The sequence below is a fragment of the Helianthus annuus genome, chromosome 14, assembly GCF_002127325.2.
Source record: "Helianthus annuus cultivar XRQ/B chromosome 14, HanXRQr2.0-SUNRISE, whole genome shotgun sequence".
Classification (NCBI taxonomy): Eukaryota; Viridiplantae; Streptophyta; class Magnoliopsida; order Asterales; family Asteraceae; genus Helianthus; species Helianthus annuus.
The window spans coordinates 172,069,286-172,085,802 of record NC_035446.2 but is presented as its reverse complement, the minus strand read 5'-3'; the positions used below and the strand labels follow the sequence as shown (position 1 = coordinate 172,085,802).

The following is a 16,517-nucleotide window of genomic DNA, read 5'->3' as shown; positions in this document are numbered from 1 at the left end:
ATTAGTGTACATCCCTTAATATGAAGTGTATAGCCCAATACACTTCTTATAGGGTTCAAAAGCAATAAATGCCACACCAATAGGAACCGTATAGGCCAATACGCTTCCCATTCATACACTGAACCCTGACACTCTCTGTCATGCAGGCATTTCAGACATAGAAAAGCACTGAAAAGTGAAAAGGACTAAAAAGTGAGGCCAACAGGAAGTGTATTGGACAATACGATTCCTTACAGTTACCAGGAAGTGTATTCAGCAATACGCTTCCTATAAAGCTTTGGTTGGTATAAGGCAACACGATTCCTATTGGTACGATGTACCACCTCGCTATGACATACACGCAGTTCATAACTTAAAAGATCTGAAAAGTGCCCCCAACAGGAAGTGTACAAGGCAATATGGTTCCGTTGTTAGTAAAGTATATGAAGCGTATAGGGCAATACGTTTCCCATGTCAGTAAAGTAAGTAAAGTATAGAAAGCGTATAAGGCAATATTGTCACGGCTCCCCGACCCACCCTGGACGGAGTCGGGGCCCGCGAGGCAGTTCCCGTGGTATTTAATTTATGCGGCAGCGGAAGTCTTTTTACAACAGGATCTTTTCACCGTAAAATGCTCGTTTAATATATTACACCAAGTTTAAGGGATAAATCCCATAATTTACAATAAGTTGATTTCACACAGAAATCTTTATTTTTCAAAACACGTTTTATTGGTTTATTTACACTGAGCCACTTCTCTGAGCTTGATAGTGCTTTACTGCACTTTTCCTGGATCACACAGATCACCTGAAACATGTTTGAAAAAGGTTTTGTCAGCGGGGAAATACTGAGTGAATCATTCTGTTTTCTAAAACGACCCGTTGGTTATAATTTGCAGTATTAAGAGCGATTACAATGTTTCTATCAACCAATTATCAAGAATGGGTATTTGTCACTCGATTCATTTCTGTGACTGTGGTCATACCACTATTGGGTCCCGTTGCCCTAATAGTGACGGTGTACTCACACAGAGTAATAATAACTCACATAGAGTAATATTCACTCACATAGAGTGATAATAACAGTAATGTGCACAATACCCCACATACCAGCTGTAATTTGGTGATTACAAAGACTTAATCCCTGTAATTTATAACCTTGAAAATAATTTGAGGTATTGTAATACTTACTCACAAACGGTGAGAAAACAATTTAAAAAGAAGAATGACTCACATTGCAGATTAACGACCAATAGATATAAGCCTACTGATTAGCCTTGCTTAAACCTAATTTAACACAATGCACACACACAGGTTAGTAACTAATACAGCAATTACGTCAATTCACGAGATTAAACCTTCACAACGATTAATCAGTGCAATACTCGATAATTCAATCGGATTCACAACGAATAACAAAGCATAGTCCGAATTCGAACAGCACTCTAATATTCAAGTCGAAATCACGACGAATAATCAAAGTACTAGCTCAATTGAGCAGCACCTGGACTATCGTTGGATAGTTATAATCGATCGGACGTTGAATCGTAATAGCGATCGAGTTATTACCCTGATTGCGGCAGCGTTTCGATAATTGTGTGTGTGTGTTGGACTGTTTCTGTGATAACTTGATCTACGTAACTCGGATTTACGTCGTTCCAAAGACAGAATTCAAGTCCCAACCCCCTCTATTTATACCCGAAATTTGACACCGTCGCGTAGCGCGAGGGGTACCCCCTATAGGCGTCGCGCTACGCGAGTGGTAACCTATGTTCATAGGGTAGCTACGTGTGTAACTAGGCTTGCTGTGTTGACAGTTTTATCAAATTTGATTTTGATTGAAAGTTATGAAGATAATCGTTGGCTAGGGTTTATCCCCCCCTGAGTTTTAGGGGCCCTGATCCTGATTCCGATTGTTCTGGAAATTTTAGGGTTAGTGCAGAATTACTTGGGTTTCTTAATTAGGGTTTCCTTAATAGCTAATTACCATCCTAATTATGGATTTTAGTGACAGTTGTTACAAATATGGTTCATCTTGGATGGGAGGCGAGGTTTTACCGATTATTCCACTGCCATTCCTTCGGACGGGTAGAGGTCGGGTTTCCACGTATTTGGGAGAGCCAAGAGGCTGGTGGCGGTTGAGTAGTCGACCTTGGCCACAGCGCCCGGTGTCACGGTGGTTGTTACTCGTTTCTTTCCGTTAAAAAAAAATAATAATAAGAGCCATATGCTGCTTTTGAAAAAAAAAATCTATAGGAAGCGTATAGGGCTATACGGTTCCTCTGGTCCCATAATCATTGCATGAAAAGTGTCTGAAAAGTTGTACTTCAAGTACACGTATAGGAAGCGTATAGTTCAATACGCTTTGACCTACAGGAACCGTATAGCCCAATACACTTCCTGTAGGGTTAGGGATGTGCAAATAAAAAGAGAGGATGTGTGGATACCGAGAGCCTATCATAATCCATCTTCGTTTAGTAGGTTGTGAATCAGTATTAATAACCGCTAATAATTAAATTTTATTGCGTTAAAGTTTATGCGGAATACCGTTTTTTAGAGTTTTTACTAAAATCTTTTTTTATGTTATCCTATAATCCTAATATAAATGTAAATACACCACACATAAATACATATATTTACGATGACATGAGAAATGTTCATTTCTCAATAAGTATAAGAACTACATACAGGGTTAATTTGGAAACTCACTATCCATAACATTTTTTTTCATTTTTTCAGGTTAGTTTTATATATTTAATTTCGTTACTTTTGAAAAAAAAATCAGAAAAACGCTGATGGGTTCTTTGCGTTACATGTAACAAAAACTCGTTTTTGTACCATACTCTAGCATGTTTCATACATAATATACATGTTTTGTAACATATATACATGTATGTAAATACATATGTTTACGATGGCGTGAGAAATTTTAATTTCTATAGAAGCATAAGAACTGGTATACACGAGGTTAATTTGGAAACTCGCTAAACTCACTTTCAGTGAGAAAACTCTATACGCCAATTTTTATCTTTTATTTTCATTTTTTCAGGTTACCTTTTATATTTAATTTCGTAACTTTAAAAAATAAAAGCGTTGACAGGATCTTTGTTTTGCATATGTGTAACAAAAAAATCTTTTTTGTATCATACATCAACATCCTAATATAAATGTAAATACACCACACATAAATACATATATTTACGGTGACATGAGAAATGTTCATTTCTCAATAAGTATAAGAACTACATACAGGGTTAATTTGGAAACTCACTATCCATAACATTTTTTTTCATTTTTTCAGGTTAGTTTTATATATTTAATTTCGTTACTTTTGAAAAAAAAATCAGAAAAACGCTGATGGGTTCTTTGCGTTACATGTAACAAAAACTCGTTTTTTACCATACTCTAGCATGTTTCATACATAATATACATGTTTTGTAACATATATACATGTATGTAAATACATATGTTTACGATGGCGTGAGAAATTTTAATTTCTATAGAAGCATAAGAACTGGTATACACGAGGTTAATTTGGAAACTCGCTAAACTCACTTTCAGTGAGAAAACTCTATACGCCAATTTTTATCTTTTATTTTCATTTTTTCAGGTTACCTTTTATATTTAATTTCGTAACTTTAAAAAATAAAAGCGTTGACAGGATCTTTGTTTTGCATATGTGTAACAAAAAAATCTTTTTTGTATCATACATCAACATCCTAATATAAATGTAAATACACCACACATAAATACATATATTTACGGTGACATGAGAAATGTTCATTTCTCAATAAGTATAAGAACTACATACAGGGTTAATTTGGAAACTCACTATCCATAACATTTTTTTTCATTTTTTCAGGTTAGTTTTATATATTTAATTTCGTTACTTTTGAAAAAAAAATCAGAAAAACGCTGATGGGTTCTTTGCGTTACATGTAACAAAAACTCGTTTTTTACCATACTCTAGCATGTTTCATACATAATATACATGTTTTGTAACATATATACATGTATGTAAATACATATGTTTACGATGGCGTGAGAAATTTTAATTTCTATAGAAGCATAAGAACTGGTATACACGAGGTTAATTTGGAAACTCGCTAAACTCACTTTCAGTGAGAAAACTCTATACGCCAATTTTTATCTTTTATTTTCATTTTTTCAGGTTACCTTTTATATTTAATTTCGTAACCTTAAAAAATAAAAGCGTTGATAGGATCTTTGTTTTGCATATGTGTAACAAAAAATCTTTTTTGTATCATACATCAACATGTTACATGCGTAACACATGTTTTGTTACATATATACATGCATGTAAAAACATATATTTACGATGACCATGAAAATTTTTCATTTTTCCATAAGCATAAGATATACAAGCTTAAAACCAATCAACAATCCTCTTCAATTGTTGGAAGCTTTTCGCATATTTGGTTAACAACGAGGTGCATTGATTTATGACCGTTAAAATCAAGCATAATCAGTAACAAATATCCTTTAGCAACAATCTCAACCATTTTAACTTTTTTTTAACAGTGTTTGGAACTAACCCAATACCTGAGTGAGCCTTCCTGAGACGGGATGTCAACCGTCCATACTTAGTTTGACGCTCTAGACTTGACTCACTAAGGAACACCATTAAGGGGAAGAAGGCCCTTGGCAACCGTCTTAACTTTTAACTATGACAAATGCTCTGAATCATCAAAAATCCATTTTCTCTTGCAAAAATTTTATTGTTAAGAAGCAAAAACCTTCAAATAGGAAAAAGACGTGTATTCACCTTGGAAAAGAATGCACAAAACTAAATGAAGAAACTTTATCTGTGAAATAACAACCGTGTATTTGGGAAAATTACGAAAATGTCAGTTGACCAAACATGTTTTCAAATTTGTCACGCTCCTGCGTCCTTGAGCGGGGCATCATGCGCGGGATGCGTCCTTCAAGCACGGGATGCGTCCTTAGAGCGAAATCCAATAAAAAATGGACACGTGGCCACGGGATGCGTCCTTCAAGCACGGGATGCGTCCTTGGAGCACGGGATGAGTCGGGCAAGTTTCTGAAGAGTCCAACGAGGTTTCCGGCGAGTTGCAGATTTCCGACGAGTTTTCCGGCAAGTTATTTCATTGAAACGAGCCTCCGTTGTCTCCTTCCAACATCATCACCACTTCGTTTTCAACTAACCAGTTAACTGCTATATTATGACAGGCAAAAGAGTGCATTAAACGAAAAAGTTTGCAACTTTTTTATGTTAACAATTAACTCGCCGGAAAACTTGTCGGAAATCGATATGCAACTCGCCGGACGCTTCAGAAACTTGCCCGACTCATTCCGTGCTTGAAGGACGCATCCCGTGGCCACGTGTCCATTTTTTATTGGGTTTCGCTCTAAGGACGCATCCCGCGCATGAAGCCCCGCTCCAAGGACGCAGGAGCGTGACAAATTTGAAAACAGGTTTGGTCAACTGACATTTTCGTAATTTTCCCAATATATAATACATTCATAAATCATGATAGTGATGATACACTGATTACTGGAGGGAAAAAAGAAAGTGGTGACAATTGTTGGGTGTGTGTGTGGGGGGGGGGGGGTGGGGGGGAGATGGGGACTGAAGTTAGTTGTTCATGTTTTGTTGATGGAACAAAAAAAAACCTAGCTAGACTCAGTTAATTAATTAATAATATCAGCTTGTAATTTTTTAGAACTTGATATATATCAGCAGCATGTAACATGCTGTCTTACACTCTTGCGTTAGAAGAACTATATAAAATTAGTAATAAAACATTTGTATAACATATCAAAAGTTACAAATTTTGTTACGGTTAAAACTAAATAAAAAAAATCAAAGGGTTAAGGATCGTGATTAGTTTATGTTATCCTATTAATTAGTTATATCATATCATATTATATATAGTTTAACCCTTGAAAATGACACTTTTGCTGTAAACACATGGTGGTATAATGTCAACTGCCAAAGAGCGCTTTGTTATATTTGTCTTACTCATTTTGGAGGGTATATATTTAAGTGTACGCCTTGGTAGAAACACACACCACATTAATTCCCTTAAATTCTTTTTTGAGAAATATCTCCTGATCGAGTTCTCAATTAAGAAAGATAGGATGGAGCACACAGGTGCACTAGTAAGAATGGTGATGCTTCTTGTGTTCGTTGGGTGGCTCTTTATGTGGATTATGCTGCCAACAAAAACCTACAAATACACATGGAGCCTCTCCCTCTCGAAACACCTAAACTCCACTTATTTCCGCGAACAAGGTTAGCTTTCCTTATGTTTGAATCTTCGAAATGGATAATATATGTATATATGATTTACCATATGTTGTTGTGTTAATATGCAGGAACTAATCTTGTGCTTTTCTCATTTCCAATAATGTTTTTGGCATCTTTGGGCTGTCTTTACCTCCATTTTCAAGCGAAAAATGCCCCGAAAAGGTAAATGTAACGTTCAAATATTGCGAAAAAAGCTTGCTAGAACTAACATATATATATAAGTTAATTGAATACTTTGTATGTATATTGGTGCAGAAATTTTACTAGAAGAAGATGGTTAGACTTTTGGAAACGGCCATTGATCGTGATGAATCCTCTAGGGATCGTGAGCACAATGGCCGTCGTGTTTTCAGTCTTATCCGTTGCGTTACTAGGATGGTCTTTATATAATTACTTGCACGTGAGCTTTGGCCACCTTATGATGCACGGGGTCGGGGAAAAAGTGTAAGTAGCCGTTACTACTAATAGTTAACACCTTAATTCTAGAGTACTTTTATATAACTTGTTTTATATCGTGACGCATAAATACATGTATATATATATATATCTGACTTTAGGACATACATATGTACGTTTGATAAAATTATGCAGGTGGCAGGCGAGGTTCCGTAGCGTGTCATTGAGGCTTGGGTATATCGGGAACATAACATGGGCGTTTTTGTTCTTTCCAGTGACTCGTGGATCATCGCTATTACGATTGGTTGGGCTTACTTCAGAATCGAGTATCAAGTATCACATATGGCTGGGGCATATATCCATGGTTCTCTTCGCTCTACATAGCGTTGGCTTCATTATCTACTGGGGTATCACTGATCAAATGGAGTTGGTACTACTCCTACTCCTACTCATGCATTATCCTTTTAATTCTTTGATTTCCAGTTATCGAATTAGGTTCTAATTTTAACTTCTACTTATAATATTGATCGTTAAACATAATAATGATACATATAATAATGAAAAGTTAATACAAAAAAGAGTGTACTGATTATTAGATCATGATTGTTTTGCTTGTCAAAGTAAAAAGCCATTGAAAATAGATTACGAAAGAGAAAACAGATCATAACCACATATATATACACGTAAATCATTTTATATGTGTGGATTAGGGGACTAGGGGTGGTTCACTAGTGATAGAATTTATCACTCACAAGCACCAATCAAGTTTCGCCATGTCATTGACCATTTTTCCATCACTCACAAGCATTTTTAGTAGGGGTGGTCATCACTCACCACCACACCCAACAATTTCCCCCCAACCAACAAATACCCTCACAAACCAAAATCATAACGCGTGAAGGAAATAACGGAAAATGGATTTCGTTAATGTATAACGCGTTACCGCATGTACCGGCGGCCGGCCATCACGCGTCAAACTTTGTTCCCGTGATAATATCACGGAGTGCCCCGGGTTCCCTTATAACTAGTTTTTGTTTATGACTATCTTGGGTTGTTTTTAATTCATAATAATCAATTTCTTAGATACGATTTGCCTATCTGCCGTCAGCCCTAAGGGCACTTATTAAAAGTCAAACTTTCATTTATATATTGTAATGTAAAAAAAATATAGAGTAAATTACAAAAATCGTCCTTTATGTATGTCACTTATTGAAAACTGTGTCTTTTGTCTTCAATAATTACAGAAAACGTACAAGATGTTTGCAAACTCTTGCAAGTTATGTCCTTTAGCCCTAACTCAGTTAATTTTTGTGGTTAAATATGATCAAATGGACCCCACATGAGGGTATTTTTGTGGTTAAATCTTACCAAATAGACCCCACATAAGAGTAAAATGACCAAAATACCCTCACGTGAGGTCCATTTGGTCAGATTTAACCACAAAAAATTAACTGAGTTAGGGCTAAAAGGCATAACTTGTAAAGATTTGCAAACATCGAATACGTTTTCTGTAATTATTAAAGACAAAGGATATAGTTTGCAATATATAAGTGAAATACATAAAGGACGATTTTGTAATTTACAAAAATATATTTTGACAAATTGTGTTGAGTCAATTTCTCCCCTGAAAAATATTTTGTTTTAAATTTATATTAATTTATTAAATGATCAAATTTATCAAAATACTCAAATAACTAATTATTCGGTTATTAAACTTAGAAAACCATATTTTTATAATGCAAGTTCATTATATTATTATGACATATAATATTCTTTACGTATGAAACAAAAATACTGGTTAAGATGGTGGATGCTGATAATTGAAGTGAGTGGGGTGGTGGGGGAGGGAGAATTGACAAAAAGAAAAAATTGTTGTTTTATGTTATTGGAATTATCAGTTGTCTAGAATATTAAATATTTCAACCCCTTTTCTTTTTGGACAAAATTGAAAAGGTGAGACTTCTGCTTTGCTTGGAAATATGGATGTATCTTGCTTCAATAGTATGGTTTATGACTAAAAAAATTAGTTTATTTATGTAAGGAAAATTATAACATAAATGAATCAAATCTTAGATAAAATCATATGAAGTTTGAAAAATGTGTTTTGATGTCGTTTATATTGACGAATCAAATGGTTAGAGTGTAAGACTATGGTTCACGAGCTGCGGTGTCAGTTAACGATGAAATGTTTTGGAACTGTTGACGCTGATTATGGTCCCTCTTTGAGTTAGGAAAGTTTCAAAAGTGTCAATGTCAAACATGTTTTCTTTTTGAAATGTTGCAATTAGTGGCTTGACAAAACCATCACTAATTTGTCTATATATGCAGCTGTAATAGAATCTGTATTTTTTGTGACCATTAAACCCTTTAATACATTCATAATTGAAAAAAAAAATCTCTTATAACAAAATACTAGATATCATGTTTGGTACCAAGCATGGATTATGGTTAACTGAAATTCTTGAAAATTTTTAATCAGCTTATCATAGCCCAAGTAGTGAATTTGAAAGGTATGGCATTAGGTGATTTAGGTCCTTAGTTATATCTTAGCCATGTTGTCAAAAGTCCTTCAGGCGCACGCCTAGGCCCTCAGGCTAGGCGAGGCGCAAGGAAAACGCCTTACTCTTATCTAGGCGCTCTGGCGACCTTCGGGTGAGATTCTGGTCCTATTACGGCTAGATTTGTCGAGATTCCACCAAATCCTGAAAACTCTCGCGCAAAATTCTAGCAAATTCCGGGCAAACTAATCAGAACCATCCCAAAATGGACTACCTGCCATTGCTTTGTAATTGCCCTTTTTCGTGTGAAATGATATCGGACATGATTAGTATAAAAAATGAACTGGAACCAGCCTGAAAAGCCTAAAACGCGTCTAAAACCCCCCAAAAATGACATGTTTATGCTATACACCTTGTTTATCTCGAGCCCTCTCTTTGTAAGGGCCTTGAGCCTAGGCCCAAGCAAGGCTCACCCTTTGCGCCTTGCGCCTTTGACAACTATGTATCTTGGTAACCGAAACAAGTTAAACAACTCGATGTTGAATTATGAAACGTCTTAAGTCGACGGTCTTAACAAAACCGAATCATATTCATGTTAGAACGATCTTTTAAAACTCTTATTCATAAACTAATAGATATGTAACATGTTTACATCATGTTCAATGGACTACTTAACAAGAAAAAAACATGCAATTTTGTGATGATGCAGATGAAGGAATGGAGCAAAACTTACCTTTCCAACGTAGCCGGAGAAATCGCATTCGTGCTCGCAATAATTATGTGGGTTACAAGCATCCGTAGAGTGAGGCAGAAGATGTTCGAGATTTTCTTCTACGTCCATCAAACCTACCTTCTATACGTCTTCTTTTACATCATTCATGTTGGAGTGGCCTACTTCTGCTTAATTCTTCCCGGCATTTTCCTCTTTTTAATCGATAGATACCTGAGATTCTTACAATCACAAACAAGAATTCGGCTTATCGCTGCCCGTCTCCTGCCTTGTAATGTCATTGAACTTAACTTCTCCAAGCTTGCCGGTATGATTGATTGTCCCCCTCAAAATCTTTGTTAAAACTCATGTATCTACTTATTGTCTTTTTAACACAGCGATCAGTTGTTTGTTTCAAAAATACATTTAATAATTAAATTTGTTGCAGGATTGGAGTATACTCCAACAAGCATCTTGTTCGTGAACGTGCCGTCAATCTCCACGTTGCAGTGGCATCCTTTTACAGTGACGTCCAACGCTAATACCGAGCCTGAAATGTTAAGCATTGTAATCAAGTGTGAGGGAACTTGGTCCCACAAGCTTTACAAACAGCTTTCTGGCTCACCGATCGATAGTCTTCAAGTCTCTGTTGAAGGGCCCTATGGACCTGCTGCACCACATTTTCTAAGGTTAACTCTTGGTTTAGTTATTTATAATGCATAAACTTAGCGAGGATAGCATCATATGTAACGCAACGGTTCTATATTTTTGTGTGTAGCTATGAGAATCTGGTGTTGATCAGTGGAGGCAGTGGCATCACCCCGTTTATCTCCATAATCCGTGAGCTTACTTTCCAACAACTCAATGATAACCGCAAGATTCCAACGAATGTTCTCCTCGTTTGCGCCTTTAAACACTCGACAGATCTCTCAATGCTTAAGCTCTTGCTACCATTAACATCAAACACTAGTACCACTTCAAATATTTCTCAAACAAATCTGAAAATACAAGCCTACATCACTAGAGAAACTGAGCAGCAACAACCCCTTGAAAACACTGACAGCTCTCTTCGAACCATATGGTTCAAACCCATGCCAAACGACATGCCCGTTTCGGCACCACTTGGACCCGACAGCTGGCTATGGTTATGCGTGATAATCTCATCATCGTTCGTCTTGTTTCTTATTTTCTTAGGGATTCTTATTCGATACCACATCTATCCTAAAGAGCTCGCTGGAGGACCTTCGGCTTATAATTACACTTATAAAACTCTATGGGACATGTTCTTTGTATGTGCTAGCGTCTTCTTGGCTACTAGCTTCGTGTTCTTTTGGCGAAAGAAGGAGAACGATAAAAAAGAAACAATGAAGGTGCAAAATTTGGAACTTGGTGAGACCGGAGAAATTGAAAGCTGTGCTGATCTGTCTGTTGTTGAAACTACTTCGATCCATTTCGGACACAGGCCTGATCTAAAGAGTAAAATTCAATTCCCTTTGCACTAAATGTTGTATAATAGAAGATATATACATTTATCCATGTTTGTTTTTTTATGGTGACAGAGATACTGATGGAGAACAACAAGAAAAGCTCAGATGTGGGAGTTGTAGTTTGTGGGCCAAGAAAAATGAGACATGAAGTTGCTAAGATATGTTCTTCAAAACAAGCTAATAATCTTCATCTAGAATCGATGAGCTTTAACTGGTGATGACGATAAGAACATACCGTGTGGCTTTTTAAACGTATATGTTTGATAAATGTATATTTTTTATCAAGAAAAGTTCCCCAGCTGTTTATATTTTGGTTGTAAATCAAGTACAGTGTGTAATAATTGTTCTGGGATTTGAAGGTTTGATTCTCAATCTTGGTTTTAAAATGCGCGCATTATGCGTGATGCGCCCGATGCGCTAATGAGAGCGCATCGCAACAGTTGATGCGAGGCGTTTACGTGATGCGAGAATATTGCGCGCTCATCGCATAATGCGCTATGATGCACGCAACATTGTTTCTTATGCTTTTTTCCAGATTTTATGAACTGTGTTCGGTTTTTTCTATAATTAACATCTTAGTATGCTTGATTTGAACCAAAAAACACAACTCTTACCTTCTAATTACGTCAGTTGTTTTACTTTAAGTATGTTTTTATAAGTTTTTATGTATAAATAATTTTTAACTATTTTTAATAAAGAACGCATCACATACGTGATGCGCTCGCATCGCGCATCAGATTTTTGGACTAAACGCATCGGAGCGCATAACGCAATTTTAAAACCAAAATCTCACTCATAACGAGTAGAGACCGATCCCACGATCAAAGTGTTAATTTCTTGATTATAAACAATTGTTGTCTGTGCAGCGCGTGTTATTATTAAATCAACAACTGATCCAAACCATGATTGAAAACAGAATGCAGATCTGCATTCAAAAATTTTTAATCTAGCTTTTTTTTCTTCTTACAGAGGAGATGATGGCCAAAGAGAACCATTCGATCAAAATGGTGATTGACCAAACAAAAAACAGGACAAGAAACATACAATGAAATTGTCCTAAATACCCCTCATGACAAAAAAGACTCTTAGCACTTTGGTCCAAGGCCTGGCTTGGTTTTATATATAACTACCCTCCAGACTGTATGAAAAGAAACGAAAAAACAAAAAGAATAAGAGATTCAGTACTCCACTGTGAGCCCGAACTAGAACCTGTAAACTACAACTTTTTACTCTCGATTATGAGCATGCCTAAACCGCCTCACACCATCATCAACAGATCGGCCCACACGGTTCACCTTTTCATGGTAACCATCATGTTTCCTGATATCATCGCTGTTATCCTTGTATTTGTAACCAGTCGTATGTGAAAACCTTGCAGAACGTTGATTAAACCGCAAATAATCATCTGGCTTCAATCTTTCAGGATATCCAGTTGGTTCATATCGTTGTTTTTGCTGAATCGTTGTGATGGATGCCCGTCTTGTGTCTCTAAATTGGTCATCCCTGAATCTATGGCGGTCATCAATACATTTAGACGAGCGCTCAGGAGACACATGACCGCCCCTGGTTCCGGTTTTAATCTCACCAGATTTACTTGTATCAAAACTTTTGCGTTTTTGAAAATTCCAAGCAATCGGAGGGGACCCAGATCTGGATCGAGATCGAGTACCGGGCCGATTTAAACCAGAGGAAAGATGTGGTTTTACTTCTGAATAACAAGGTTTAAGATCATTGTATTCTTGTGAATGATATCTGTATCTATCACCGCCATGGCCTCTAGCTGGTGCTGGTCCTCTATAGCTACCATAACCGTTGTTTCTGTCGGACGGTGATGGTCTTCTGTCTTGGGTCCTGTAACCACCACCACCTCTTGAATTATAGTTTCTAGAATAGTTTCTGCCGAGACACCTGTGGCTCTTCAAGTCCCATACTCTCATCGACGAATCTCCAATATTACTAGACCTGCATTCAATAGAACCGTTAGAACGTAGGAATAAAAACATCAGGTTACGTATGTAAAAAATGGTACGGTCATAGAGCATATAAAATCACCTGCTTCGATGTATAAATTCACCATTCCTACACTCATCAAAAGATGTTGATTCATCAATATGCAACCCGCCTTTCCTTTCACGGATATCCTTTCCTGGTTCACCAGCATGCAGTCTTTCAAAAGTATCTACTTGCACACCTTGCTCGGTTTCATTGTTAGGTACAACTTCTTTCACCGACAATGAATGTGGATTGTCCATGGTTTGACCATGGTTGACTTTTCCTGTCACGGGGTTTTCAATAGTGCCAAAGTTATCGGTGTATATGTTATCAGGCTTGTTACATACAGTCTCCTTTCCTGATTTTGCAACTGGCTCTCGTAACTCGCCATCTTCAAAGGGTGAATCATAACCAACCTGATTTTTTTCCTCTAAATCTCCCTCAGCCATGTGACCCTGTTCTTCTTGAGTAACATTTGAGCAACAGCACTCACTCACATGATCATCTGTAGTAACTTTGTTGTTACAACCAACTTGAATTACTTTCTCAAAAACAGGCTGCTCGTCGAACTTGAGACCATCTATGGTGCCTGATTCACATTTTGCAATGACTTGTTCTTTTAAAACTGATGTGGTTGAAGCGTAAAGATCTTCACACTTGGCTGGATGAGTCAAAGAGTCAACCACCTCTGATTTGCTTGCAGAACTCTCGCCATCTGACATCTTAGTAGCAGTCTTGGCGCCCGTCACCTCCAAACCTTCAACAAATTCATATGTTTCTTTACAAGAATTAACATTACAGCTATCAATGACTGGAACAACTGAGATAGAAGCATCAGCACGCTTCACGGGTTCAATCAGCTTATCATCACAAGGATCCACCCACTCGTCCATTACAGTATTCAAGTCCCAATGTAACCTTAACTCTTTGGAAGGAGCAACCTTTTTCTCCTCAACTCCATGAACAGTTTGTTGAACTACCGAACAATTTGATCCAGGTGATACGCTATCTTCGTTTTTATCAATGCTGCATGTTTTAACCTCAGGTGTTGTGTGTTCTTTGGACATAGAGAAATCCTCAACACGATCTGCAGTTTCATGAATGAAACTACTGCATGCAACATCAGCAAGAAGTTCAATACCTGAAAAGTCATCCAGATTTAAAACCTCTTTTTTCGTCTTCTTCATCTTACTGTTTCTCAACCGAGTTTTGGATTTTGTTTTCTGGCTCTTTGATACCCAACACCGTTGACCAGAATCTTCACGATAAAGAGAGGGAGTTTGAGGTCCAGGCGACACACCTTCTTCACCCTTAATACACCGCGTTTGACCAGGTGGTGATGCCGATTGATGCGAAAGTCTTCTTTTCTTTGAAGAAGCATCAACAATCTTCAGTGTACCGCCAGACTGTCAAAAAAACATATACAGGTAAAACTCCATGCCAAACCAAACCAAACCAAACCAAACACAGAACTCTCATAACCAAATAAATACCTTCTTGCTTTCAAAGGCGGGCGCTTCCTGTATATTGTAGACCAATAAACCGTCTGCCCCTGGCTTCCTTGGGCGTCTAGTCATGCTGGTTCGACCTTTTCTCATAACGTTCCACTTCATACCCACATTGATATAGTTCAAAAGTTCCAGATCCATTCTGGTATGTGTTAGTTGAGACACTTTCAATGTCATAAATTATAGCTTGCAGAGTGACCTGCAACAAAATAGAAATCGATATGTTTAGTACTTTATTTTAGCCGCGAGACATTAAACAGGATTACATATATTAGTTATGCAATCATAGATCTAGCCAGAAACATAGAAGTAAGTCCTTCATACAGATCTGAACCTATACAGGGTACGTTTTTTTTAAAAATTCTTAATAAGATCTAAAGGTATTGAGTATTATTAGATCTAGAAACCTCAAAAGTTCCAAGAACCTGACGATTTCCCAAACGACTTCTCGGATGTTTTAATATATATATTACCAGATTCAGAATGAAAAAAAGTCGCTATCTCATCAGAGATCGAGAATTTGCCCTAATCCAGTTTTTCAACAGAAAATTTGGGGCAAATACTCAATTTTCAGATCCTGTTCGTTAATCATTCTCCATAACATGAACGAGACCAGAAAAAAACCTAAATCGAAAGCAGGAAGAATGTTCGCTCATCTTCACGATAACCGATAAACTTAGTTTCTTCGGATCTACCGATTATCGGAATCATTCCTCCACACATCAACTTAGATGTGAAACAGCAAATCGAAGTCAATATAAAAGGTACAACCACAGTGTGATTTTAAGATTTCTGTGTGGCAGAGATGAGTTACACACGGTAACATGATTAGGTTATCGTTCTGTACTTCTCTTCAAACCATACATCTTCGATTAGAAAATTGGGACTCGTTGAACAAAAACTCCGGAGATCTAAATCGTTTCTGACAGCCGATGTGCAAAATCAAAATAAACTTACGGTGTTTCCGTACCTGCGTTTAATCTTCTACTGGACCTCAATCAACAACAAATGGCCGGTGTTTCTCTAGCAATCCAAACGAAAGTTAACCTCCATCCTTGGAATCAATCATACACATAAAGTCTTCGATGTTAGAGATGCATCAATCATGAACCAATCGTGGTGTTGATTAACGGATGCTGTTGAAGCTGATAATGAATCCTTGAGGAGAAGAGAGAAAATGGTTGGCAGAGGAGAAGGGGTATTTATGGCCTAAAGATAGATGATAATAGCGCTTCGCTAGGTCAAACGTGTAGATTCATTTGGCAGCTAGTTTAGTATAGACGAGATGTGTGCGGCCGATCATCCAGGGTTTTCATCGTGTGGCTTACTTTTTGCCCTAACATCCAACGGTTCATATGCTTTTCTCCCACCCTTCTCTTTTTGAAAAATATAAAAACACTATTTTGATTTTCAATTATAAATATTAAGTCTGTTACATTCACGTAAGTTTAAAACTTTTGTTATCATTTTCATCGACCAACGAATATTGCTCTACGTGGGTTAAACATATGATTGAAAAAGAAGGGAGATTTTATAGCATCTTAACCAAAAGAAATCCTACCATTACCTCCCGAAGGACGTTCCCGGATCATCATTTAGGTAAATAGGTTACCGTTAATTAGGCCCGACCCTATATGTTTGGGCTCAACACATACAA

The 16,517-nt window shown here is 37.1% G+C and overlaps 2 protein-coding genes across 2 annotated transcripts; one reads left to right on the top strand and one right to left on the bottom strand.

Moving 5' to 3' along the window:
* Positions 1-6,029: 6,029 nt before the first annotated feature.
* LOC110905122 (ferric reduction oxidase 4) lies at positions 6,030-11,732 on the top strand. The gene is made up of 8 exons (XM_022151005.2): positions 6,030-6,255; positions 6,339-6,432; positions 6,526-6,714; positions 6,862-7,096; positions 9,874-10,201; positions 10,322-10,562; positions 10,652-11,349; positions 11,433-11,732. The coding sequence occupies exons 1-8, from the start codon at positions 6,102-6,104 to the stop codon at positions 11,576-11,578; spliced, it is 2,085 nt and encodes a 694-aa protein (XP_022006697.1). The 5' UTR covers positions 6,030-6,101; the 3' UTR covers positions 11,579-11,732.
* A 531-nt stretch (positions 11,733-12,263) lies between these two features.
* On the bottom strand, positions 12,264-16,118 carry LOC110905121. The gene is made up of 4 exons (XM_022151004.2): positions 15,831-16,118; positions 14,846-15,059; positions 13,413-14,758; positions 12,264-13,322 (listed from the first exon to the last, which is right to left on the bottom strand). Exons 2-4 carry the CDS (start codon positions 15,035-15,037, stop codon positions 12,587-12,589), a joined length of 2,274 nt encoding a protein of 757 aa, XP_022006696.1. The 5' UTR covers positions 15,038-15,059; positions 15,831-16,118; the 3' UTR covers positions 12,264-12,586.
* Positions 16,119-16,517: the final 399 nt, after the last annotated feature.